Source organism: Anguilla anguilla, chromosome 4, assembly GCF_013347855.1.
Source record: "Anguilla anguilla isolate fAngAng1 chromosome 4, fAngAng1.pri, whole genome shotgun sequence".
Taxonomy (NCBI): Eukaryota; Metazoa; Chordata; class Actinopteri; order Anguilliformes; family Anguillidae; genus Anguilla; species Anguilla anguilla.
In genome coordinates, this window is record NC_049204.1 from 67,081,944 (window position 1) to 67,109,501 (window position 27,558).

At 49.9% G+C, this 27,558-nt stretch overlaps 4 protein-coding genes across 4 annotated transcripts in view; 2 read left to right on the forward strand and 2 right to left on the reverse strand.

Moving 5' to 3' along the window:
- LOC118225936 (protein sel-1 homolog 3-like) overlaps nucleotides 1-2,528 on the reverse strand; it is a 19,245-nt gene extending 16,717 nt beyond the window's left edge. Inside the window, exons 1-3 of the mRNA XM_035415065.1 lie at nucleotides 2,218-2,528; nucleotides 1,136-1,700; nucleotides 1-50 (exon numbers count right to left, since the gene is read on the reverse strand). The exon at nucleotides 1-50 is cut by the window's left edge and continues 77 nt beyond it. Coding sequence (XP_035270956.1) covers nucleotides 1-50; nucleotides 1,136-1,700; nucleotides 2,218-2,283 — 681 coding nt within the window. The 5' untranslated portion in view covers nucleotides 2,284-2,528. The remainder of the gene's footprint in view (nucleotides 51-1,135; nucleotides 1,701-2,217) is intronic.
- LOC118225953 (tripartite motif-containing protein 16-like) overlaps nucleotides 1-27,558 on the forward strand; it is a 972,804-nt gene that overhangs the window by 827,422 nt on the left and 117,824 nt on the right. The gene's annotated exons all lie outside the window — the stretch shown is intronic.
- LOC118225964 (tripartite motif-containing protein 16-like) overlaps nucleotides 1-27,558 on the reverse strand; it is an 890,716-nt gene that overhangs the window by 374,434 nt on the left and 488,724 nt on the right. The gene's annotated exons all lie outside the window — the stretch shown is intronic.
- Nucleotides 5,226-7,953, forward strand: LOC118225134. Its single transcript, XM_035413185.1, has 3 exons — nucleotides 5,226-6,416; nucleotides 6,576-7,099; nucleotides 7,523-7,953. Exons 1-3 carry the CDS (start codon nucleotides 5,737-5,739, stop codon nucleotides 7,951-7,953), a joined length of 1,635 nt encoding a protein of 544 aa, XP_035269076.1. The 5' UTR covers nucleotides 5,226-5,736.

Sequence of the window (27,558 nt, forward strand, 5' to 3'; positions counted from 1 at the left end):
AAATCTCTCGCCGGTGCTTGCCAGTGGGAACTTTAACAGACCCACCAAACCTGCAGACCAATGAGAGAAAGACTTTAACAGACCCACCAAACCTGCAGACCAATGAGAGTAAGACTTTAACAGACCCACCAAACCTGCAGACCAATGAGAGTAAGACTTTAACAGACCCACCAAACCCGCAGACCAATGAGAGTAAGACTTTAACAGACCCACCAAACCTGCAGACCAATGAGAGTAAGACTTTAACAGGTTGTCAGGTACAGAGTTTAAGGAACTGGACCCACTGTAATCATAGTGTATTAAGTTTAAATCCCTGGGGTGAAGGTGTAAAGTTTAAATCCCTGGGGTGAAGGTGTAAAGTTTAAATCCCTGGGGTGAAGGTGTAAAGTTCAGATCCCTGGGGTGAAGGTGTAAAGTTTAAAACCCTGGGGTGAAGGTGTAAAGTTCAGATCCCTGGGGTGAAGGTGTAAAGTTTAAATCCCTGGGGTGAAGGTGTAAAGTTTAAATCCCTGGGGTGAAGGTTTAAAGTTCAAATCCCTGGGGTAAAGGTGTAAAGTTCAGATCCCTGGGGTGAAGGTGTAAAGTTCAGATCCCTGGGGTGAAGGTGTAAAGTTTAAATCCCTGGGGTGAAGGTGTAAAGTTTAAATCCCTGGGGTGAAGGTGTAAAGTTCAGACCCCTGGGGTGAAGGTGTAAAGTTTAAAACCCTGGGGTGAAGGTGTAAAGTTCAGATCCCTGGGGTGAAGGTGTAAAGTTTAAATCCCTGGGGTGAAGGTGTAAAGTTTAAATCCCTGGGGTGAAGGTGTAAAGTTCAGATCCCTGGGGTGAAGGTGTAAAATGAACAGATTTAATTCAGCACCCACTTCAGAAAATAACTCCATTTGTCACAGTCTGCGTCAGGGCTCTACAGTGCTCCCATTTTGGGAGCATTTGCATCTGAAAAGTAATGCGTGCTGACTGGAAAAATTAATTTAGGAGCACATCTACCAACTGGGATGCATTAGTGTGCTCCTGAATTTTTCAACTTAGGCACACGTGTTCTCCTTGGAAAAAAATGTTAGCATAGAGCCCTGTAAAGTATGAACATGCAAACTCAGTCGAAGGTCATCGTTAGAGATAAATCTGGGGCAGCCTTACCGGACTCCGTCACGCAGCGTCTGGCCTGCGTCTGACTGGTCAGCTGCCACAGTAACTCCGCCCCCCAGGAGGGACACTTGTCGTGCTTCTTGACCGGGCGCAGAGGGGGAGGCACGGAACCCAGGAGTCTGAACGCCCTCGCGCGCGCCTGGTGATAGCTGCCGTTGCCATGGAGACCACCCTCACCTTCTTCAGGCCCCTCCAGGTGGCTGAGCCAGGCCCTCAGCATGACGTCAGAGGCGTCCACTGTGTGCCTGTTGAAATAATCCCGCCTGTACGCGACAGCATCGGGAAACCTCAGGACCAGGGGGTGTGTACGGGGCGTGTCCATTTGCTTTCGACGAGTCCAGCTTTTCCTGAAGATGGTCACCCCAGTTCTCAGTGCGGAGGAGGCCAGCACCTCCACGTGCACCACACAAGGGCGGGAGCACCGGTACAGCACGGACAGGACATACCCGTCAATCACCACATCGGGGGCGTTGCCAAACCTGACGAAGTCCTCTCTCCTTACCCTCCCGGGGTCCTGCGGGGTGGGCGTGGCTCGCGACGTGCTGCTGCTCTGTGCCTGAAAGATGACAAACGGGGACTGAGAACCGTGGCGCGAGCAGCGACAGCGTCGAGCAGCCAAAGTTTCTCAACTGACTGGCCAGTCAAGGGAGTCATTCAAATGACAACAGCCTGCGGCGCACGCAACTTGCGCTGTGTTTAAGTTACCCGCAGTAGATCACTAAATTAATTAAACGATTCGTTCTTACTTAGCTACAGTTCTTTTTTTCTTCTTTTTTTGTTGATGGATTTGTAATCACTAGATTATCTGCAGTTATTTTACAATGAGCTTTTTAAAATGTTTGCAATATACCAACACAGAAGACGACCAGCTACTGCATTAGTGTAACATTAAAAATTAATAATCGGCACAAAATGTCTTACATAATCGATACCACTTTGACAGCAGTTCCCTGAAGTGATCAAAACACCGGAAATCAAGCCATATGTTGACAATTTAACCGCAGTCAAACAGCGCGAGAGTGGCGTTCTTGTCTGGATCAAATTTAACCAAACGAAGCAAACGGATTACGCACCAGTGATACAACTCCAACCGCAAATGCAACGCTTGTAATGAAGCGAAAACTCGCTGAAACTTTCATTTCTGTCTGCGTAGTCGTTCCAAATGTATCATGTCACGTTCTGTGAATGTGGCATTGTCCTTTTCGGTACTCAGACTTTTTATAATGAATGTTTCGTAACATAAAACAAATACATATTTTGACGTCCACACTTATGTCATCGTCCCGTAACTTCACACAAATGTTAATCGCGTATCTTTTCTGAAGTTGTTTCCTCGCGAGCAGAGGAACGCGTTATGGCAGTTACGCAGGAGGGGCTCGCGACAGGTGAGTCACCTGTTCCGTGGGTATGCACAATGACACCACGAAACAAGGGAACACCTCTTCCTCTTATTTTCGGTTTTCCCATCAACAGAGATTTCTGGAATCAGCCGATAGGCTGCGTTATTAAACATCACTTTTTATTAGATAAATTACATTGCACTGCTTTGGTTTGGCTGCGAGTTGACAACGTTCTTATCCAAAGCGATTTGTAAAGCAAAAAGGTGATTCCCATACAGTAAGATTCATGTGGTATTAAACTACCATGGCATACGTAATCAGTGCATAAAGATTATACGTTATTAGGCTATTATTAGGGTTCCAATGAGAAGCAGATAACTATAATGGGACCTATAATGTTCGCCTATAATTTTTTCCGACATTTTGAATTTAAAAAAAAAAAATTAAAAAAATCTTCTTCTCATGAACCATAAGTCCGAATGACACGAAATGTGTAGGGCATGTCCACGGGACATGCATGGACATGGTTTGAAAAAGCTAAAGGATTCGTCAAAAATTGGCGAAATTATTAGGCAATCAATTTTAAAAAATTTTGCAAAGACATTCAATTTGCTGTAAAATCATGACACAGTAATAAATCCACTTGGAATTTGTCAGGGCGGCCAGAAACATGATGGTAAACATGTCTACCAAGTGCCCTGGTGATATCTTGATATTTGAAGAACATATAGCCGTTTCAACTTTGCCACGTCTATCTTTGACACCAAAAGCGGAACAGTTTTGCCCATAGGGGGCGCTATAATAAGCACTGAAAGTCTAAGTCTCAGCCCGGTGTCCCGCTTGTCCTAGAGATGTAACCCCTGGTTAATTAACCAGCCTTAATATCTCAGCCTTAATGTTAGGCACTATGTTCATTTCGTTGGTTTAAATAAAGTTCTCACATTTTAAATAGTTAAGATTGAAAGACATAGCCCACTATACATGATAATACAATCTAACTAGATTAAGTTTTCTTTTTTGAACTTCTGATTTGTCAATACAACAAGACAACACGTTTCTACAATTATGATAGGTCAGGGGCGGGATTACGGTATCAAAGGGGCGTGAGCAATGAAAATCTCTCTCTTTTCTTATCGTCAGAGCAGTGTGAAGCCCGCAGTGCAATTGTGTGCGTTTGTTTTCAATTTGTAGCGCCTAGCTACATCCCCAAGTGCTTGTAATAGTGCTAGTAAAAGTGCTGGTTTTAACAGAATAACGTTACATTCATCCACGTCATTGTCGAAGTGTGTCTGTTGTTATCAGAGCGATTCCAGTGGAATCCGCATCAGCGAGCACCTGTTGAGTATAATCGGAGCTAGCTAGCTCGCTATTGCTACAGAGTGTTGCTTCAGTTTGCATTTAGCTTTATCTATGGCAATTTAGCTCGCGCTAACATAACGCTAGCGCACATTCAGCGTGAGGATTGGAACCTGGACACTGGCCGTTTATCCAGATAGCGCTCTATGCTACCAGGAATAGCATAGTAGCACTTATGGCACCGGGAAACCCGACAGCGCTCCTTGTGACCGGAAAAGCACGGAAGCACCTCTGGAAAAAAGGGAGAAAATCTGCATCGTTCACAGTAAGCACATTTCGACCAGGCCTGCAACGGGGGTTCTTTTATTCTTTATTATTGCCGGCTAGGTTGTTTTATCTTGTGTGTGGGCCCACAAAGTGTTTGCAATTGTATTGTATTGCATTTAAGGTGAACACGGTTGTAATTTCACTGCTGTTAAATTAAGATGTTTTGTATTGTGGTAGCCATTCCTGCATGGATTATATCAATATTGGAATTTAGCAGTATAACGTATTGACGCTAATAGAACATTATTATTGAAATATACTATATTATACACATTATTATAGTGTTTTGAATAATATTGGACAGCTTAATAGCTAAACTTGTTGAATTCAATTATTGTATGAAAGCTTTGAGCTAAAGGGTACCTAGAACTTAAAGGTATATTGCGTTCAGTAACCTTACATTGAGTGAAATATAGTGTTCACTTTATTTTTTGCATACTTACCTTAGGGGTTACTGAGTGTCTCTTTCATACTCGCCTCAAGTGGTTTGTTTCCAGTTACCTTTGTTTTACTATTTACCTTAAGGGGTTGAATGTTAAAAAATTTATTCCAACGACACATTTTTATTTTTGTAAATAAATTACATATTTTTTGCTACATCTTGTTTGTTTATTTAAATAGATACATTGAATCTATCAAGGCTGAACGTTTAATTCTGTTAACATCGGCCATCTTATGGCTTATGGTAGGGTCATATAATATTCACCTCGGTGATCAGAGTATATCCAGTGAAAAGGGGAGACACACTTAAGACATACTGAGCAATCTTAGGGTTAAAGGAACTCAGGCGCTGTATATCATGTCCAGGAGTACTGGGGCAGTGTTACGGAGAGGTGATGCTTGGTCCAGATGTATATCTGGACTAATCAAACTATTCAGCCTTTACGATCCGTTTCGTCCATTCCATGTCATTCAGTGGAACCCGGTCCATTGCTGCCATGCAGCTATATGTTTATTATTATTATTATTATTATATTTGTACTCTTTTTTTTAAAACTGCTGTTACAGTTACGAACACTAACCCAACACAAAGAGTGGCTTCTGAGATTGGCTTCAGTGAAATGGGTAACTCATGGCGTCTGTTCCAGTTTCACGGTCTGTTTCACAGTGAGGTAATGTTTGGCTTGTCCTTGCTGCTGAAACGTTGGGCTGGGAGAGTATATATAGGCTTAGGGTGGATCGTTCTCCAGCCTGTTCAAGCTGCGTGTTCTAAAGGGAGGGATGGTCGAAGTGCAGCGATGGTGACAGAGAGCGAACGGAGTTCAGGTGGTTCGGCTGCGTCCAGAAGCGCACGGGAGAACGCGATTATGCAGCGTTACAGTTCCAGGTGAATGCGAGTTTGCTGCGCAGACCCGCGCTCGTGGGGCGCTGCTTTTAACGGAACGCATTTTCGTTGCTCTTCTCCTTCGCATTCGTTGTAGAAAACAAGAACAGATTGTTCATTGAAATTGCCAGTCGATGCCAGATTGAAACGAGTGGATTTGGAACAGTTTACTGGACATTCACAGGGTCTCCTTACTTGACGTGGTCTAATTATTTTCGTATTTAATTTAATTTAATTTAATCAAAGTGGAGGTAAAAATTATTTGAAAGTCGGTGCGGAGATAAGATCCGGAGAACAATATTACCATGGCTTTGCAGGATGTGTGCGGTTTTCGGGACACCCCCGCGTACCCCAGATGGAACAGTCCGGCCTCGCTGTTCATGCCTGCGGGAGATGCCTCTCTGCAGTTCGGAGGGGGAGGGATCGGTTGTCATGGATACCGTTCGGCCACCGGGAGGGACTTTCCCTTGCAGCTGTATGCGCCGGTCCCGGAGTACCTCACCCAAAGCCCGCTTGAGTTCGGCCAAATCAGGGCGGACACGGCCCCGAGCCGGCCCCCGCCTCCCAGCCTGGGCTCGGCGCTGTCCCCCCTCCCTCTCCCCTGCCCCCTCTCTCCCTCCCCCTCTCCGCACTCCTCCGTGCCCCTGCCCTTCCCGCTGTCCCACGGCACCACCACGCTGGCGTTTGTGTTCCAGGGTGGCATCCTGGCGGCGGCGGACACGCGGTCCAGCTGCTCGGGCCTGGTGGCCTGCCCCGCCTCGCAGAAGATCCTGCCTGTGCACTCGCACCTGGTGGGCACCACGTCGGGCACCTCGGCCGACTGCGCCCTGTGGAAGCGCATCCTCGCCCGCGAGCTCCGCCTGTACACGCTGCGGCACCGCCGCAGGCCGTCCACAGGGGGCGCCGCCAAGCTGCTCTCCCACATGCTGCACCCCTTCAGGGGCACCGAGCTGTGCGTGGCCGCCACGCTGTGCGGCTGGGACCTGCCGGGGGGGGGCACAGGGGGGGGCGGGCTCGGGGGGGCGGGGGGGGAGGAGGAGGGCCGGGGAGGAGGAGGAGGAGGAGGGAGGGCAGAAGAGGAGGAGCAGATGAAAGAGGGGGAGGAGGGATCTTCTGTGAAGAGAGGGTTCACGGGCGGAGGAAGCGAGATGCGGAGAGAAAGAGAAGAAGGGATGGAGAGGGAAGAAGAGACCAGCCCCTCAGCGGGAAGGAGAGGGGGCAGTCAACCGTCCACTGCCCAGCCCCGCAGCCAGGAGGAAGAGGCAGGGTGCAATGACAGAGTGCCGTCCAGCAGGGGGCAGCAGAGTGATCCAACCCACAGCCCAAGATGCGGGCCCAGCCTGCACTACGTGTGCAGTGACGGGACCCGCCTGAAGGGGGAGCTGTTCTCGGTGGGCTCCGGCTCGCCCTACGCGTACTCGGTGCTGGACGGCGGGGTGCGCTGGGGGATGGGCGTGGCCGAGGCCTGCCGATTGGCTCGTGAGGCGGTGTTCCGCGCCACCCACCGCGACGCCTACTCCGGCAACTGTGTGGACCTGTACCACATCACCGCCGCCGGGTGGCGCCGCAGAGACAGGGAGGACCTGAAGGAGGAGTACTACAGAGAGAGGGAGAGAGAGAGGGAGAAAGTGGAGGAGAGGAGGAGGGAGAGAGAGAGGGAAGGTAAGGACAGAGCAGGGGAGGGGGAGAGTGAGGGATAGAGAGAGAAATTGGGTGGAGGAGAGGAGGGGGGAGTCAGGGATAGAGAGAGGGACAGGATGTAGGAGAGGAGGAGAAAGAGAGGGGATAGGGTGGTGGAGAAGAGGAGAGACGGATGGTGTGGTGGAGAGAATGAGAGAGAGGGGGATGGTGTGGTGGAGAGGAGGACAGATAGAGGGATAGGAGAGATCATTTTAAAACTGGCCATTCCACTCGGAAAAACCAGCCATCTTGCTCAGTAGGGAGACCCCAGTGCACACAGAGCTCCAGGCCTCCCGTGATTGGATCACAGAGCTCCGGGCGTCCCGTGATTGGATCACAGAGCTCCAGACGTCCTGTGATTGGGTCCGTTTGCTCCGCCATGTTGGCTGGAATGCTGTGAGGTAAAATGAGTGCAGGTGAACGGCGGCAGTATCACCTTCAGACCATGTGACTTCACCTTCAGACCATGTGACTTCACCTTCAAACCATGTAACTTCACCTTCAAACCATGTGACTTCACCTTCAGGCCGTGTGACTTCACCTTCAGGCCATGTGACTTCACCTTCAGACCATGTGACTTCACCTTCAGACCATGTGACTTCACCTTCAAACCATGTAACTTCACCTTCAAACCATGTGACTTCACCTTCAGGCCGTGTGACTTCACCTTCAGGCCGTGTGACTTCACCTTCAGGCCGTGTGACTTCACCTTCAGGCCGTGTGACTTCACCTTCAGGCCGTGTGACTTCACCTTCAGGCCGTGTGACTTCACCTTCAGGCCGTGTGACTTCACCTTCAGGCCGTGTGACTTCACAACACGCTTCAATCAGAAAAGACACTGATCGGCACGTTAATTCTGCTGCTGCCTTGTTTGTGTTTGGCGAGTGTTTGGAAGATGCAAGCGGATAATTGACTGCAGCCAGTCCCATTTTTTCAGCAGCTGATTTTCGTGTTCGGTCGTATTTCCCCGGAGCTTTAAGTGCCGTTTTATGCGTCTGCAGCGACGCCTCTCCGCTCCGCAGAGCGCAGTGTAGCGATGTGAGTAAGGCCGTGTGGCACTGTCCTAAAAGTCTCCATGCAGCAGTTTCTATTTGCAATTTTAAATCATCCTTCAGTCTCTATAAAGTAAATGTGTGAAGGTTATTTGAATGAAAAATGTCTCTACATATTTTCGATAATTTATGTTCTATCCCCTGCCATCTCCCATCACAGAATATAGGCAGTTTCAGTCGCACGTATTAATATTCATGAGCTCACTAACTGGTTGGCTGAGAGCTGACTTACCTGATTGGCTGAAAGTAGGCGACTCATTACAGACCAACCCACGTAGGCCCTCACAAAGCGTACCACTGTGTTTCTTCCTGCAGTGCGGGCTATCTCATTGCTACCAATGTCACACAGTAGGGGCTTGCATGTAATGTAACCCTAAGGAAACAGGGTGTTTTATTAGCATGCTTATAGCCAGCTAGTTGTGCTTTGGCTACATGCTAGTTAGTTCTGTGGGAACCAAGCTTGTAAAACAGTGTAATGCTATATACAGCACAGACAGGCACCGTGGCTAGATAAATGCAGTTCAACTAGTAAATTAGATTTGTTACAGAGCTGCTTGCTGTGTTGACTAACTTCAGTTATTAGCATCTGCACTGTTATTAGCATCAATTGTTGTTATTAGCTAGTGTTAGCTATAGCAACCTATTTTCAATTAAAAAATGTGTTTTAAAGTAATCTGTCAAGCTGGTTACGACGGTTCAAGTGCCCCGGGCGAAACCAGCACAATAAAGTGGGACAGTTTGCATTGCATCATGCGCGATACTTCTTTTTATAAATCCTTTTATGTCCTTTTCTTTTGCCCTGTATTGGATTTCCCTGACACCAGCACCGATTGAAAAGCACTTCTGGGATGTGCATTTGCCGTCATGATTTATGGACGTGCAGCTCAATCCACCCAACACCTCACCGAGCCTGACTGTCCATGTCGGCATCCGCCTTGTATTGCATGTGTGCCGAAGCCCAGAATGCATTGCTCAAACGTGATGTCAAAAGTAGTAGTTAATAATTCATCACAAATGTATAGGTAACACACAGACACTCGCAGGCTGCAGGTTTGCAGCCAGGTCTGGAAGAGTTGGAACTGTGCCCGGGTTTTTGTTTGTAACTTGGAGGCAGACCCAAAGTTGTACTCCGTCTCATTTCGAATATTTCTTGGGGGGGGGGGGGGGAATGCCCTGAGCAAACAAGCGCTTGTTTGCTAGGCTGAGATTTTGGACGGCTGGATCCGTAGGGAGCAGGTGTAAAGATTTGTTTTTAAATTCACAGCCTAAAAACTAAACGGCTAGCGCCCTCCTTTGTAGCCTTTGATCTGTTTTTTTTTTTTTTTTTTTTTTACATAAAAGGAGGCGGTCCCCAATTGCAGAGGGGTGGGGGTATTAATTTAGCAGGTGAAAGATGATTGGTTGACTCAGGCAAAGTCAGTTTTCTACAAAGAAAAACCTTGCTCTTCAGATTCGGCCGTTTCAAGAGGCAAATGGCTGAAATCTCAGCTACACCTAAAACCTCTTATCAAACAAATTCACAAATCTCACAGTGTTACATGAGAGCAACAGAGTCTACAACCCAAGCAAACATTTCATCTGTGCCCTTTCAACATGTTCATGCAACTGTGCATTTAACAAAAATTAGCTTCGTTTTTTGCAGTTAGGCTTTGAATTTCATGAGCCTTGTTTCATTTTTTTTTTTTTTTTTACAACTGTCCCTACCCTCCCAACACAGGCAGACAGACATCTCTCTCCTTCTCTCCCTCTGTGTCTCTCCCTCCCTCTCTCTGTCTCTTTTTCCTTTCGGTCTCTCTTTCTCTTTCTCTGTCTCTCATAAAGGTGTGGGTGTGAGTATGGTCAGCTCTACGCTAGGGTAAGGGAGGGCCAGGTACGTGTGTGTGTGACAGTATGTGGTGGGTACATGAATTTTACAAACGTGCACATGCACACACACACTCTCACATGCACACACGCACACACACACACACATACACGCACATACACGCACGCGCGCACACACACATGCACGCGCACACACACACACACGCACGCGCACACACACACACACACTTTCTCTCTCCCGTGTGAGCGTTACACTGATGTCAGCAGTGTCCGTCTCTGTCAGCGCAGAGCAGCTTGCGTGTGATTCGTCCGTTAGGGGAGGCGGGCCTGCAGACAGGGCCAGGGTGCTGTGGCAGGGCTCCACCAGCAGGGGGCGCAGTGAATCTGCTGCTCTGTGTGCGCCAGTCTGGCCCTGGAGGCACCCGGGCGCATTCCATCAGGGAATGTGTTTAAAGAGCACGGCCCAGCAGACCTGTAATGAGAAATCAATACGCCCTCCGGCAGGCCAGGGTCGCGCAGTACCACCATACCGCCACCAGCCGGCGCTTACCCTGGCTAATCTGTAACCCCACATGCCATCAGGAAGGATTATATTCTGTGTGTGTGTGTGTGTGTGTGTGTGTGTGTGTGTGTGTGTGTGTGAGCGTGAGCGTGAGTGTGAGACTGCGTGTGTGTGTGTGTGTGTGTGTGTGTGTGTGTGTTTCTGTGTGTGTGCGTGTGTGTGAGTGTGCGTGCGTGTGCGTATGTGCGTGTGCGTGCGCGTGTGTGTATACTTATGCATGCATGTGCGGTTTGTGTCTTTGATTCAGCCAGATTGCAAAGGCAGCTGAGACAGTGACAGGCTGTGTTTTTAGCCAGCTGTTCACGCAGTGCAGTTATGAATCGATCTGGAGCAACGACTCGGAACGGGCCCTGTAGTCGTGGCAACAGCTTTTGGAAAGGCCATGATTAAACAAAGCCCTAAACGTGATGGAGGGTAAATCCGTCACAATTAAGGCGGAAAAAAAGCTCGTTAACATCACAATAACATAATTCGCAATTATCCCAGTGATTTAGTGTCTTTATTATGAATGGAGTGTAATTACGAGTGCAAGAAATGGAGTTAAAATAATATTTTGGAGTGTAATTATGCAGATGGAGGTGTCTCTGCAGGAAGTGAGGTACAGGGGAGCCAGGGTGGGCAGGACAGTACCTGTATCTGCTGCACTTCCTGTTCGCCTCCTCCCGCCCTCCCTGATTGGTCTTCATGCCTGTCCGTCACAGTGAGTGACAGTTTGGAGAAAGGCAAGAGGTGGGACAGGTTTCCGGGTTGCGCTTGAATGCAGCGACGCATGCAGGAGTTAGAACTCCATTTTGGGTGGCGATACGACGAGCTGTCAATCATCAGCCCATTTGAACCTTTCAGAATGATTTGTGCTCTAACAGTACAGCGCTGCGATTGGTTCACATCAGTAGCCCCTCCCATTTCTGGGTTTTTAAAGCCTACGCTCTGCTTGAAGGTGCTTCATTCCAAATGCATAGATCTGCTGATGAGGGCTGAGAGCAGTGACTGGATGGCGTTGTGTTATATATGAGTTGCATTCTGTATTTCAGAATGTACATCCTGTGAAGGGAGAATCTTATTGGTTATGAGCTCTGCAGCACATCGATATCCTGTTTTCATGTTTTGCATGAAATCTCCTGTAAAAACAAAACTGGGAAACATTTACTTACAATTTGGGCTGATCGCTAAGGAGTGGGGGAGTTTCGATTTCCATTTATGTGTTTTATTTGGCCTTTATTGAACCAGGAAGTCTCTTTATTTAACCAAGAAGATCAAACTTTCTTTCCACAGAGACCTGGTCAGGAATGCAGCTGTACATAAATGGCGCTTCTGTTTCAAAGCTCTATTTTTACCTGTATTTTAACCAGGAGGCCAGGCGGGAACTCGATTCTGTTTTGCAGGGAATTAAATCGGGCAAGGAAAGCGAAGGGTTGCAGCCAATCAGATGTAAGGGGAGATTAGATTGACAGGTGTACAGAACCAGGTTTGTGGGAATTTGACCAGGACACCTGTGACACCCGAGCTCTTTTGAAAACAGGGACCGTGTCATTGAGTGCTAATAGCTCCCCCTTGTGGTGACTTTTTGACCTGCTAAATAGTGCATATGTGAGTGAGTGTGTGAGTGAGTGTGTGAGTCAGTCAGTCAGTCAGTCAGTCAGTCAGTCAGTCAGTCAGTCAGTCAGTCAGTCAGTCAGTCAGTTAGCTCCAAGCCAGGCCCCAAAGGCACTTCCTGTCTAAAGTGGACCGATAGGATCTTTAATGGCCGCAGTGAGTCAGGACCTCGCTTTATCCTGTCATCTGAAGGACAGTAAAAGGAGGATGAAAAGCCATTCTGTTCCCCCGGGAGAGGTCTGCGCACTGTATTCACCCTGTAAAGATCCTGCTTCTGTTCCCCCGGGAGAGGTCTGCGCACTGTATTCACCCTGTAAAGATCCTGCTTCTGTTCCCCCGGGAGAGGTCTGCGCACTGTATTCACCCTGTAAAGATCCTGCTTCTGTTCCCCCGGGAGAGGTCTGCGCACTGTATTCACCCTGTAAAGATCCTGCTTCTGTTCCCCCGGGAGAGGTCTGCGCACTGTATTCACCCTGTAAAGATCCTGCAGGAATCCAGCGCTGCCCGTCAGCTGAGTGATTGGGGGGGGGGGGGGCGGGCAGCAGTTTTGGGGTACACAGCCCCCCTCTCTCTGCAGCAGCAGTTTTGGGGTACACAGCCCCCCTCTCTCTGCAGCAGCAGTTTTGGGGTACACAGCCCCCCTCTCTCTGCAGCAGCAGTTTTGGGGTACACAGCCCCCCTCTCTCTGCAGCAGCAGTTTTGGGGTACACAGCCCCCCTCTCTCTGCAGCAGCAGTTTTGGGGTACGCTCTCTCGGTGTTTGTGTGCTGCTGCTGTTTCCCAGCGGCTCCAGTGGCTCTGGCCCGGCGCAGCGGCTGCTGTTGAGCAGAGAGGTGTTGGTGACCCCAGGCTGCTCTAATCACTGCTGCCACAGGTAATCACACGGGGCTTACAGACTGAGCCCGTCCAATCAGCCGGCTGCCACTCACCGCACGCGCTCAGAACGGAGCTCAGAACAAGAGTCCGCTGCTGTCCCCAAATCTCTACCAGGGCTGAGGGACCCCAGCGGACCCTGTGGCTCTGCGGGACCAGGGCAGGGGACCCCAGCGGACCCTGTGGCTCGGCGGGACCAGGGCAGGGGACCCCAGCGGACCCTGTGGCTCTGCGGGACCAGGGCAGGGGACCCCAGCGGACCCTGTGGCTCTCTGGGACCAGGGCAGGGGACCCCAGCGGACCCTGTGGCTCTGCGGGACCAGGGCAGGGGACCCCAGCGGACCCTGTGGCTCTGCGGGACCAGGGCAGGGGACCCCAGCGGACCCTGTGGCTCTGCGGGACCAGGGCAGAGGACCCCAGCGGACCCTGTGGCTCTCCAGGCCCAGGGCAGAGGACCCCAGCGGACCCTGTGTCTCTCCGGGACCAGGGCAGGGGACCCCAGCGGACCCTGTGGCTCTCTGGGACCAGGGCAGGGGACCCCAGCGGACCCACTGGCTCTCTGGGACCAGGGCCGGGGACCCCAGCGGACCCTGTGGCTCTCCGGGACCAGGGCCGGGGACCCCAGCAGACCCTGTGGCTCTGCGGGACCAGGGCAGAGGACCCCAGCAGACCCTGTGGCTCTGTGGGACCAGGGCGGGGGACCCCAGCGGACCCTGTGGCTCTGTGGGACCAGGGCGGGGGACCCCAGCGGACCCTGTGGCTCTGCGGGACCAGGGCGGGGGACCCCAGCGGACCCTGTGGCTCTGCGGGACCAGGGCGGGGGACCCCAGCGGACCCTGTGGCTCTGTGGGACCAGGGCAGGGGACCCCAGCGGACCCACTGGCTCTCTGGGACCAGGGCAGTGTGGAACTCGTTCATAGTGTGTTTTGTCTGGCTGACGGATTTGTTTCTGTGACCTTGTTGCGGTACGACGCGTTTGAGCAGCGGACGGCCGCGGCAGGAAGTAGCAGCAGGGAAACGGCCGACGTGCGTCTCCTCCCTGAAGGCCCGTAAATCAGTATTCCACAGCCGCGCTGCGTGACGGGCCTGCACCAGGACTCCTGTCTGCCCTTCTCCACACGCGACCTCTTCACTCCACGGGCTTGCTGCTCAGCCAATCGACGCAGGGCTTCCCGGGGAGCGCGCGAAGCGCGGCCAATCAGACGGCGGGTGTGGGCGTGGACTTGCCATCGGGGATGGAGTCTGCCGGTTTGCTGATAAGGAAGTGAGCTCGTTAGCAGCTAGCCGCGGGAGGGGGCCGCCGCGGTTCTGGAGTTTGGATTCACATGCAGTTTGTACTTACAAGCGATGCTGGAATAATCACGTTTGGGGGATTATTTCCGCGCTCTGAGCGGGGGCACCCGAGGTTTGGGGAGGGTCTGTCTCCCCACACGCTCATGGAGCGGCGTTCTGCCGTCCCGACCCGGACCTGACCCGGACCTGACCCGAGTTCTGGATGCACACGCGGTCCAGCTGTGATATCTGACACACAGAGAGATCATAATCTGCACGCACACACACGCGCACACACATGCATGGGGAACTCTGTGCTGATAACCCACTTAATGGTTGAATGCATTCACTGTCACCCACCCCTTATTAAAATGCATTGTAGGTGTCTGTGTGTCAGTGTGAGTCATTGCTTCTCACAGCACTCTACTTGGCTGTGGGTGTGTGTATGCGCGTGTGTGTGTGTGCATGTGTGTGTATGTGTGCGTGTGTGAGTGTGCCTGTGTGTGTGTGTATGTGCATGCATGCGTGTGTGTGTGTGTGCCTAGGTTAGTAACTGCAGAAATGGTGCCTTTGATGTTGCAGTGATCCGACACTGTAATTCGTGCAGAGGTCAGAGAGGTCAGGGGTCAGGGGTCAGAGGTCAGGTCGCGCGTTCCTTCCACTGTCCTTCCAGCGTCGTGTTCTCTCTCCCTCTCTCTTCGTCCAGTGTCGTGTTCTCTCTCTCTTTCTGTTCATCCAGCGTCGTGTTCTCTCTCTTTCTGTTCACCATCACATTTGCTTTATTGGCATGACAATAGATTCTTACGTACACAAATCATCATTTAGAATGAATGAACAAACTGAAGGAATGGCCGTGTTTGTTAGGATTAAAGCAGCACGGACCAGTGGCTGTCAAACGCAGTCCTGGGGGATCCCTGTGTGTTCCAAACACAGTGGCCCACTCTGAATTGTAACAGGCTGTTAATTATTATTAATCAGGCACATTTAATGTCTTGAGGGGATTATTTACAGAGGGGTTATTAATAGCTATGCACGTCAGAAAGACAAAAATGTCCCATATGCACATTGTGCTTATTGTGCAATGTGGAAAATGATTCCTTTAAAAAAAGAGGTTGCATTTTTAATTGATTAAATGAGAGACTGACAGGTGAATCAATCAGGTCCTAATTGGTGAAAGTGTGGACACCTGGCTCAGTCAGGTCCTGACTGGTGAAACCATTTATATTTTAGATAATGAAGACATGAGAAAGTAAACGACAGTGAGCCAACCTCTTATTGTGCTGTTTTTCAGCAGTTTTATATCATTCCGCAAGACGTGAAAAAAATAATAATGCTGTGAATTTCGGTCTGCCGGAGAGGTGGATTGGTCTGGGCTCTGCCGGCTGGTGGAGAGAGCACACACACCTGGGCTGCGTTGGCTAATCAGCCCAGGTGCTTAACGGTGTGCTGGAAGGCAGGCCAGCTACAGAGTGGGGAACTTTCTTTTGTCTTTGTTATTTTAGTTTGTTGTTTTAGTTTGTTGTTTCTGCCTGGAACCCATGAGGGGGGAAGGGTGAAGATGGCGTTTATTTTATTTCTTGTTTGGACGGGTACTCTCTCTCTCTCTCTCTCCATGTGGCAACCAACGGTGTTCCCTGGCACTGCCGCATCTCCCTCCCAGGGGTGTCACGCTGGTGTGTGACAACTGCAGTACATTAAAAAAATTGATTAATTGATCTGGAGAGTGGGTGTAACAGAATCCAGCCTGTACAGGGGTCCCCCAGGGCTGAGTTTGAGGAGCCCTGACAGACTAGCTGGGGCCTTGGCCTCTGTCCCTCTCTGTGGGTGTGTAGTAAGTGGACTCAGGGTAGCTGGGTGCTATGCTGCGTGCTGCAGATACAGGGGTGGAGTTATAGATGAAAGAGGCGGGGCTTGAAAGAGGGGTGTGCTTGTATAAATACGGGAGGGGCTTAATCTGCAAAGAGTAGACAGGTTATTAATTTTGTTACTTCCATAGGGAAGGACTTTGAGCTGCTTGTTTCCTATTATATAAGGTGTGCTATAAAATTTTATTATTATTATGAATATTTCATTATTGTGAGAAGAGATACTGTTAGCATTTCCCTAAAACATCAAAGTTAGGGAGAGAGATAGGGAGAGGGAGGGAGAGAGAGTGCAGATTTTAAACAGCAGAGCTCAGCCCATGTCTCTGTATGCCACTGTTGCAGTTCACTGCCCTGCCTGCAGGGAATGGGGGCGCTGTTTGGCTGGACGGGTTCCGTAAAGAGGATTCCTCATGATGTGCTTATGCATCCAGCAGTGGGGATTTTCTGATGATTTTCGCCTGCTCCAGACAAAACATGTCACGCAAATTAAAAAAAGAAAAACTCCCTCTAAATAACATCTTGCAATACATCCGCCCCCCTCTCCCCCCCCCCGGTGCATGTTGCTTGTTCTCATGATTGAAAAGCTCATGTTGGAACACAGAACCCCTCTCAGCCCCCCCCGTCTCCAGAACACTCCTCCGCTTGCTGGGCGTGCGTTGATCTCCTGTCGTCTGTTCCAGGGCCAGATGTTTACATAAAAGCCCCCCCGCTCTCCGCCCGCCCCGGCTTCCTTCCTGGTGTCACGTTGCGTTTCGTCTGTAATGCCTGACGTCCCGGGCAGCGCCCCCTCTCCCGCGCGTTTCCGCGGTTACGCTGCCCGCCCGGGCCTCGAGCCGCTGCCAAACGAGCAGACGGTGATAAACGGCGCTAACGATGCGGCGTAAGGGGGCGGACCTGAGAGCGCGCGCTCCTCAAATGTGCCCTGATGGAAACAAACGCCGCTGATGGCGGCGCTCGCACCCGGACGCCGCTCTCAGCTCGCTTTCTTCCCCCGTTTTATGAATCGCAACAAAGGCAAATTGGTCCTCAGCGTTTCCCATTCAAGAGGCAGCTTTCTCTTTCTCCTCCTCTGCACAGAGAGAGGTGATTTTCTTTTTTTATCACCTCTGAGCAAATGGAGGTTTATTTATTTATTTATTTTCTTGGAGCGTGTAAGTGGGAAGCAAGAAAAAGTAAAGATTTGCATTTATATAGAAGCTTTTATGGGTCTTGTGCACTGAAGGATGGTGGTGGGGGGGGGTAGTCAGGAACTTCAGTCTTCATCAATTTATGCAGCTCCCCCCCTTCTCTCCTCCGTGATTCATTGATGAATCGGTTAAGGTGTGGGATCAAAGAGAGGTGGCCAGATTGGGGGATCCAGGTTGAGTTGGGATTGGGGTCAGTTAAGGTGTGGGATCAAATAGAGGTGGCCAGATTGGGGGATCCAGGTTGAGTTGGGGTTGGGGTCAGTTAAGGTGTGGGATCAAATATAGGTGGCCAGATTGGGGGATCCAGGTTGAGTTGGGGTTGGGGTCAGTTAAGGTGTGGGATCAAATAGAGGTGGCCAGATTGGGGGATCCAGGTTGAGTTGGGGTTGGGGTCAGTTAAGGTGTGGGATCAAATAGAGGTGGCCAGATTGGGGGATCCAGGTTGAGTTGGGGTTGGGGTCAGTTAAGGTGTGGGATCAAATAGAGGTGGCCAGATTGGGGGATCCAGGTTGAGTTGGGGTTGGGGTCAGTGAAGGTGTGGGATCAAATAGAGGTGGCCAGATTGGGGGATCCAGGTTGAGTTGGGGTTGGGGTCAGTTAAGGTGTGGGATCAAAGAGAGGTGGCCAGATTGGGGGATCCAGGTTGAGTTGGGGTTGGGGTCAGTTAAGGTGTGGGATCAAATAGAGGTGGCCAGATTGGGGGATCCAGGTTGAGTTGGGGTTGGGGTCAGTTAAGGTGTGGGATCAAAGAGAGGTGGCCAGATTGGGGGATCCAGGTTGAGTTGGGGTTGGGGTTTGACCTGGATATGCGTACAGCACGAGAGAGAGCACGTGCGTTAAACACACCTCTCCTGAGCCCCGTGTTCAGTCGAAAGACACAGTGTGTGTGACTGGTGTTCAGTCCACAGACAGTGTGTGTGTGACTGGTGTTCAGTCCAAAGACACTGTGTGTGTGTGTGACTGGTGTGCAGTCCAAAAACACAGTGTGTGCACCTGTGTTATAAATCTTCGTTCAGTCTCTGTTGCTTCAGACGATTTAGCCATTTACCATTTTTCCCAGCCTCCCCCCACCAAACACAGATATGCGGGAGCAGATTTCTCTCTGAAGGATGAGGAACGAGCGATTAGTCAGGCCTGGGCGTCCCTGGAGGAACGAGCGATTTGTCAGGCCTGGGCGTCCCTGGAGGGACGAGCGTGTGGCAGAGCGCTCCCCACTGCTATTAGCTGCCTGACCACAGAGCCTGAGGATGCATGCGCTCAGGACACACTCACATCCCCTCTGTGCTGAGGACACACTCACATCCCCTCTGCTCTCAGGACACACTCACATCCCCTCTGCGTTCAGGACACACTCACATCCCCTCTGCGCTCAGGACACACTCACATCCCCTCTGCTCTCAGGACACACTCACATCCCCTCTGTGCTGAGGACACACTCACATCCCCTCTGCTCTCAGGACACACTCACATCCCCTCTGCGCTCAGGACACACTCACATCCTCTCTGCGCTCAGGACACACTCACATCCCCTCTGCTCTCAGGACACACTCACATCCTCTCTGCGCTCAGGACACACTCACATCCTCTCTGCGCTCAGGACACACTCACATCCCCTCTGCGCTCAGGACACACTCACATCCCCTCTGCTCTCAGGACACACTCACATCCTCTCTGCGCTCAGGACACACTCACATCCTCTCTGCGCTCAGGACACACTCACATCCTCTCTGCGCTCAGGACACACTCACATCCCCTCTGCGCTCAGGACACACTCACATCCCCTCTGCGCTCAGGACACACTCACATCCTCTCTGCTCAGGACACACTCACATCCCCTCTGTGCTCAGGACACGCACACATCCTCTCTGTGCTCAGGACACGCTCACATCCTCTCTGTGCTCAGGACACGCTCACATCCTCTCTGTGCTCAGGACACACACACATCCCCTCTGTGCTGAGGACACACTCACATCCTCTCTGCGCTCAGGACACACTCACATCCACTCAACGTGCAGGACATACATCCATCGAAGCATTCAGCAAACACTTGTCTGGACTGACTAACACAGGCTGTTACTTTTCATAATGTATTTTTTATTAATTGCACTGCAAAGGCTGCTCTCCCCTGTATTTTATAACACATGAATAAGACCAGGAGACCATCTGCATGCAATGCTGGCGTTTTGAAGTGCGTCAAGCGGACCTCAGACTCTGCACGAATCCCCATGTAATGCGATGATGTCAAACATAAAACCTGGAGAGATGGTACAGTCATAGCTAGTATGAGCTCTGTATGAGCCTCAGTGTTTCTGTATGAGGCTCAGTGTTTCTGTATGAGGCTCAGTGTTGCTGTATGAGGCTCAGTGTTGCTGTATGAGGCTCAGTGTTGCTGTATGAGGCTCAGTGTTCCTGTATGAGGCTCAGTGTTTCTGTATGAGGCTCAGTGTTTCTGTATGAGGCTCAGTGTTTCTGTATGAGGCTCAGTGTTGCTGTATGAGCCTCAGTGTTGCTGTGTGAGGCTCAGTGTTTCTGTATGAGGCTCAGTGTTGCTGTATGAGCCTCAGTGTTGCTGTATGAGCCTCAGTGTTTCTGTGTGAGGCTCAGTGTTGCTGTATGAGGCTCAGTGTTGCTGTATGAGGCTCAGTGTTGCTGTATGAGGCTCAGTGTGTTGCTGTGTGAGGCTCAGTGTTGCTGTATGAGGCTCAGTGTTGCTGTATGAGGCTCAGTGTTTCTGTATGAGGCTCAGTGTTTCTGTATGAGGCTCAGTGTTGCTGTATGAGGCTCAGTGTTGCTGTATGAGGCTCAGTGTTGCTGTATGAGGCTCAGTGTTGCTGTATGAGCCTCAGTGTTTCTGTGTGAGGCTCAGTGTGTTGCTGTATGAGGCTCAGTGTTGCTGTATGAGGCTCAGTGTTTCTGTATGAGGCTCAGTGTGTTGCTGTATGAGGCTCAGTGTTGCTGTATGAGGCTCAGTGTTTCTGTATGAGGCTCAGTGTTGCTGTATGAGCCTCAGTGTTGCTGTATGAGGCTCAGTGTTTCTGTATGAGGCTCAGTGTTTCTGTATGAGGCTCAGTGTTGCTGTATGAGGCTCAGTGTTGCTGTATGAGGCTCAGTGTTGCTGTATGAGGCTCAGTGTTTCTGTGTGAGCCTCAGTGTTGCTGTATGAGCCTCAGTGTTTCTGTATGAGCCTCAGTGTTTCTGTATGAGGCTCAGTGTTGCTGTATGAGGCTCAGTGTTTCTGTATGAGGCTCAGTGTTTCTGTATGAGGCTCAGTGTTGCTGTATGAGGCTCAGTGTTGCTGTATGAGGCTCAGTGTTTCTATATGAGGCTCAGTGTTGCTGTATGAGGCTCAGTGTTTCTGTATGATGCTCAGTGTTGCTGTATGAGCCTCAGTGTTGCTGTGTGAGGCTCAGTGTTGCTGTATGAGGCTCAGTGTTGCTGTGTGAGGCTCAGTGTTGCTGTATGAGGCTCAGTGTTTCTGTATGAGCCTCAGTGTTGCTGTATGAGGCTCAGTGTTTCTGTATGAGGCTCAGTGTTGCTGTGTGAGGCTCAGTGTTGCTGTATGAGGCTCAGTGTTGCTGTATGAGGCTCAGTGTTGCTGTATGAGGCTCAGTGTTGCTGTGTGAGGCTCAGTGTTTCTGTATGAGCCTCAGTGTTGCTGTATGAGGCTCAGTGTTGCTGTATGAGGCTCAGTGTTTCTGTATGAGGCTCAGTGTTGCTGTGTGAGGCTCAGTGTTTCTGTATGAGGCTCAGTGTTGCTGTATGAGGCTCAGTGTTGCTGTATGAGGCTCAGTGTTGCTGTATGAGGCTCAGTGTTTCTGTATGAGGCTCAGTGTTGCTGTATGAGGCTCAGTGTTGCTGTATGAGCCTCAGTGTTGCTGTATGAGGCTCAGTGTTGCTGTATGAGGCTCAGTGTTTCTGTATGAGGCTCAGTGTTGCTGTATGAGGCTCAGTGTTTCTGTGTGAGGCTCAGTGTTTCTGTATGAGGCTCAGTGTTGCTGTATGAGCCTCAGTGTTTCTGTGTGAGCCTCAGTGTTGCTGTATGAGGCTCAGTGTTGCTGTGTGAGGCTCAGTGTTGCTGTATGAGGCTCAGTGTTGCTGTATGAGCCTCAGTGTTGCTGTGTGAGGCTCAGTGTTGCTGTGTGAGGCTCAGTGTTGCTGTGTGAGGCTCAGTGTTGCTGTATGAGGCTCAGTGTTGCTGTATGAGGCTCAGTGTTGCTGTATGAGGCTCAGTGTTGCTGTATGAGCCTCAGTGTTTCTGTATGAGCCTCAGTGTTACTGTATGAGGCTCAGTGTTTCTGTATGAGGCTCAGTGTTGCTGTATGAGGCTCAGTGTTGCTGTATGAGGCTCAGTGTTTCTGTATGAGGCTCAGTGTTGCTGTATGAGGCTCAGTGTTGCTGTATGAGGCTCAGTGTTGCTGTATGAGGCTCAGTGTTGCTGTATGAGGCTCAGTGTTCCTGTATGAGCCTCAGTGTTTCTGTATGAGGCTCAGTGTTTCTGTATGAGGCTCAGTGTTTCTGTATGAGGCTCAGTGTTGCTGTATGATGCTCAGTGTTGCTGTATGAGGCTCAGTGTGTTTCTGTATGAGCCTCAGTGTTGCTGTATGAGGCTCAGTGTTGCTGTATGAGGCTCAGTGTTTCTGTATGAGCCTCAGTGTTGCTGTGTGAGGCTCAGTGTTGCTGTATGAGGCTCAGTGTTGCTGTATGAGGCTCAGTGTTGCTGTATGAGGCTCAGTGTTGCTGTATGAGGCTCAGTGTTGCTGTGTGAGGCTCAGTGTTGCTGTATGAGCCTCAGTGTTGCTGTATGAGGCTCAGTGTTGCTGTGTGAGCCTCAGTGTTTCTGTATGAGGCTCAGTGTTTCTGTATGAGCCTCAGTGTTGCTGTATGAGCCTCAGTGTTGCTGTATGAGGCTCAGTGTTGCTGTATGAGGCTCAGTGTTGCTGTATGAGGCTCAGTGTTGCTGTATGAGGCTCAGTGTTCCTGTATGAGGCTCAGTGTTGCTGTATGAGGCTCAGTGTTTCTGTATGAGGCTCAGTGTTGCTGTATGAGGCTCAGTGTTGCTGTATGAGCCTCAGTGTTGCTGTATGAGGCTCAGTGTTGCTGTATGAGGCTCAGTGTTTCTGTATGAGGCTCAGTGTTTCTGTATGATGCTCAGTGTTTCTGTATGATGCTCAGTGTTGCTGTATGAGCCTCAGTGTTGCTGTATGAGGCTCAGTGTTGCTGTGTGAGGCTCAGTGTTTCTGTATGAGCCTCAGTGTTGCTGTATGAGGCTCAGTGTTGCTGTATGAGGCTCAGTGTTGCTGTATGAGGCTCAGTGTTTCTGTATGAGGCTCAGTGTTGCTGTATGAGGCTCAGTGTTGCTGTATGAGGCTCAGTGTTTCTGTATGAGGCTCAGTGTTGCTGTATGAGGCTCAGTGTTGCTGTATGAGGCTCAGTGTTGCTGTATGAGGCTCAGTGTTGCTGTATGAGCCTCAGTGTTGCTGTATGAGGCTCAGTGTTGCTGTATGAGGCTCAGTGTTGCTGTATGAGCCTCAGTGTTTCTGTGTGAGGCTCAGTGTTGCTGTATGAGCCTCAGTGTTGCTGTATGAGGCTCAGTGTTGCTGTATGAGCCTCAGTGTTTCTGTGTGAGGCTCAGTGTTGCTGTATGAGGCTCAGTGTTTCTGTATGAGTTGTTTCAGCGTTGCTGTAACGTTGTTTCAGCATTGCTGTAGCGTTGTTTGAGTGTTGCTGTAGCGTTGTTTCAGCGTTGTTTGAGTGTTGCTGTAGCGTTGTTTCAGCGTTGTTTGAGTGTTGCTGTGGCGTTGTTTCAGTGTTGCTGTGGCGTTGTTTGAGTGTTGCTGTGGCGTTGTTGCTGTCCAGCTCTCCTGTCTGTGTGTGGTTGGGTTTGTTTCCCCTTTCCCTCTGTGTGCCCTTGTCTTCCTCTTTGTCATTCTTGTCGCGTCCCCCCCCCCCCTTCCTGTCTGCGCCCCCCCTCCCCCCCCCCCTTCCTGTCTGGTCCTCCCCCCCTGCAGCCAGGGCACTTTCCGATTTTGAGGCCGTCCCTCCTTGTTGTAATCTCTGTCGATACGATGATGATGGTGGTGGTGAAGATGATGATGATGGTAGTGATGGTGATGATTATAATGACGATGATGATGGTGATGGTGATGATAACAACCCTGTCTGTGGGAGGCTGTTTCCAACAGGGGCTATTTCTTCCAGCCACCTAAAACGTGATGTGTGTATGTAATGTGTGTTTTAGAGAGGAGTATCTGACATTTTGTGTTGGACATGCTCTTATGAAATGCGTGTATGTGTGTGTGGGTATTTGTGTGAGAGAGTGTGTGTGAGAGTGTATATGTGAGTGTGTGCATGTGTGAGTGTGTATGTATGTGTGTGTGTATATGTGTGAGTGTGTGTGTGTGTATGTGTGAGAGAGTGTGTGTGAGAGTGTATATGTGAGTGTGTGCATGTGTGAGTGTGTATGTATGTGTGTGTATATGTGTGAGAGAGTGTGTGTGTGTGTGTGTGTGTGTGTGTGTGTGTGAGAGAGAGATTGTGAGAGTGTGTGTGTGAGTGTATATGTGTGTGTGAGAGTGTGTGTATGTGTGTGTGTGTGTGAGGGAGTGTGTGTGTGTGTTTGGGGGGTGGGTTAGCAGGTTTGATTGATGCTGTGGCAGGAGGGGGGGTAGGGTAGGGTGGGGGGAGGGTGGGGGTGGGGGGGAGATTAAGGGGAAATCTCCAGTGGGGCCGCGCCTTTACGCCTCACAGCCTCTGAGCCAGAGAGAGAACTACAGGAGCAGAATTACAAATCATCCCCAACACACACACACACACACACACACACACTCCCTCACACACACACACACACACACACACACACACACACACACTCCCTCACACACACACACACACACACACACTCCCTCACACACACACACACACACACTCACACACTCAGACACACACACACACACACACACACTCTCACACACACACAGACACACACACACATACACTCTCACACGCACACACACTACTACCTCGCACCCCTGTGCCCATCATGCCCTCCCTGTGGCCCTGTGTCCACCATGCCCTCCCTGCAGCCCAGTCTCTGGTGACCTACCCCGTGTCAGCTCCACCCTGCCCCTGACAGCGAGCCAATCCCAGAGCAGGATGGACTCAGATTGACAGGCTGTCTGTGTGCTGTCACTTCCTGTCTGGAGAGAATCTATGATGACAGAACAGAGTTCCTGTCTGAACTACAGTATTGAGGGGACAGTCACAACATTGGCAGTTCTGCCATTAGTGACGATAATCGGCAAAATCGTCAAAAATAATCACAGTGTATCATAATCGGCATGGTCACCTGGACAGCAGTCTTCAGCACTGGTGATGGTGACACTGATAACATTCATAACAGTGAAAATTAAACTGTGTCTTCAATTCAATTCTCTCTTATTTGTGAACGTGTATCACTGTTCCCTCTGTTTCTGAGCTTGTGGCACTGATCTTTGCAGTCGTGCTATCGTGCTATCGTGCTGCAGGGGCTACGCAGGTCCCGCACACCTGGGCACCTGGGACTTCCTCCATATTTCAATCTGGGACAAATCTGCACGTTTCGCAATCGAACATTCCCTCCTCTGTCTCCTTTTATTTTCTGTCTTGAGTACAGAGGAGTTCTGCTCCGTCGCAGAGTTCGGCGCCGAGCGCACGTTTCACTGTGTGTTAGCCACGCCTGCGTTCGGTGTTTTTAAAATGCCACACATCGCTGTCAGAATGTTCCTTTGGCTCTGCGATGTACATCCAAATTTGAGTGGTGATTTTAAAAGTGTAATCCTTTCCAAGCGACGCTAAAACACTGCATCTTTCACTGCACTCGTGACTAAAATGAAAATGTGAGCCCTGAAGTATAGTTTGCTCCCTCGTGTATAATAATATCACATTCATTTCCAAATAAAAATTGTATTTATATACCGGATGTCTGGAAATTTCATGAAAGTAAAAAATAAATAAATAAAAAGTCATTTTAAGGCCACTCCCAGCGAAAGTCCTGGCGGAGTTGGATCTGCAGTTGCTCTTGTCCAGACAGCAGAACCAGAACCAGTCTCCGGGTGGCAACATGGCCAGTTTATTTGTAAAGGTGCAGAATTGGTTCTGTCTCAGTCTCTGAACCTACAGTACTTTTTTATTGTTTTATTTATTTTGGTTTTTTTTTTGTAACATTTATTATCGAACATATCATAATGAGGAGAATGGGCCATTCAGCCCAACAATGCTCGCCATTGCCTACCACTACGTGGTACCTACTGTCTACCGTTTATCTACAAACTAGGCAGTATACAGCACTATATCAAGCTTGGTATTGAAAACCCCCAGAGTTTCTGCTGCTACTACATGAACCTGGCCGGCTATTCCACACAGCAGCTCTTCTCTGTATGAAAAAAAAATTCTCTCACAACTCTACACCACAAATCTCTATATGTTGAGTTAATTTTGTTATAGACTCTACCCCATTTACAAACTTAAAGAAGTTTAATGCTGATTTGACTTTTATCCAAAGCACTGAGCTCATGAATTTTAAGATTCTTGTATTTATGAAGTGCCAGGGCAGATTTCCCAGACTGCACCTCACCCCACTGCCTCCGTCGATGTTTGGCTTCCAGTCTGTCTCCAAACTTTTTCTTTTTAAAATTAATTCTGTTTCACGGTTTCTCTCCACAAATCAGGAGATCCGCTCAGACAGCCGTGGCCCGGTCCCATCTGCCCCGCCCCCAATGCCCCCCCCCTCCCCCCAAACACACAACAAACTGTGGGGGGGGGGGGGGGAGTCGATGGTACGAAGACGCGGTGAAACTGAAAAGCCTCGTGGGAGAATCGAGCACGGGCCCGCTCCGGCACGGCTACAGATTGGGCGGGGCTGCTGGGGGAAGTGGGCTGGGCTGGGCTGGGCTGTTGGGGGTTGGGCTGGGCTGGGGGTTGGGCTGGGCTGCTGGGGGAAGTGGGCTGGGCTGGGCTGTTGGGGGTTGGGCTGGGCTGTTGGGGATTGGGCTGGGCTGGGGGTTGGGCGGGGCTGGGCTGCTGGGGGAAGTGGGCTGGGCTGGGCTGGGCTGCTGGGGGGAGTGGGCCATCCTCATCCTCGCTTTGAGGATGAATGGCGCTAGAGGGCTTTCTGTGGTGGCTGTCCTTTGGGTCGCCATCAAACCCCGCTTTACAGTTGCCGAAGTCCCCCCCCCCCCCCGCACCCCCCTCTCTGCATGACTGTGGATAGTTCCGGAGAGGTTCGCTTCTCTGCAATTACAAATGTGCCCCCCCCCCCCCCCCCCCCGCACCCCCCCACGCAGATGCAGATGCCGTGCTCTAATTGAGTGCTTTAAAATTTATTCAGAGATTTGTTGAAGTGTTCTTCCTGATTTTCCATCCCATTTGGCCAGTCCTTCATGCATTGACTGGCTTGTATCTTTAATTTTTTATTTTCTAAAAAAAAATTTTTTTTTTTAAAGAAATCTGACGCCTATTTTTGTGTGTGTTGTTGTTTCTTTAGTAGCGTGGACGTACTGGGGTGCGTGCGTGACACTCGATGGTGTGACCAGTGGACATGACTGAAAACAATGATGCCTGTGTAAAGCTAATTACTCAGATTTAATGGTGTTTTAACAACAGCTGGTCTGTCATTGAGTCAAGAAGAGAAGCCCCAGCAGTAACAACAACTATAGCATTTTATCTTATGAATAGTGAGCTGCATGCATGCCTTGGTACATAAACAAGATCATAAGGTTTTTTTTTACTGATGCTCTTGTACATTCCAAGTTGCGGTACACCAATACACCAATGATCTTTAAAATCTACAATCTTTAATATTAATCAGTGCCAGATTTTCCTCCCCATAACTGAATTGGAACATGGGATATATATTTCACTACAGGATTGTTCCACTGACAGGTTGCTTTTACAGCATGCAAATTAGGCAACAGGCTTTTTTTCCCATTTCATTTCATTTACGTTTCATTTTTATAACCCTCCTCTGGACCTCAAACCACTTTTACAGTTAAGTGATTGAGTGCCGGAACAAGGCCTGAAAAGATGGGCTTTGTGCTTCAGTCACTGCTGTCTTTTATTTTTTTAATGGCTTTCCACTTTGTGAACTTGTTTACCTTTTACAAAAATGCGTGAGTATTTTGGCAGTCAAACTTTTAAAGTTATCTAAGTAGAAATATAGCTTGGTAACTATAGGTAAATCTTTC

Bases quoted from the DNA above. Each gene is read 5' to 3' on its own strand.
- LOC118225134 (XM_035413185.1), top strand. From the start codon at position 5,737: ATGGCTTTGCAGGATGTGTGCGGTTTTCGGGACACCCCCGCGTACCCC. The intron at 6,417-6,575 runs GCCGGGGGGGGG...GGGCGGAGGAAG, and splicing joins ACGCTGTGCGGCTGGGACCT to CGAGATGCGGAGAGAAAGAG. The intron at 7,100-7,522 runs ACAGAGCAGGGG...AGGTAAAATGAG, and splicing joins GAGAGAGAGGGAAGGTAAGG to TGCAGGTGAACGGCGGCAGT.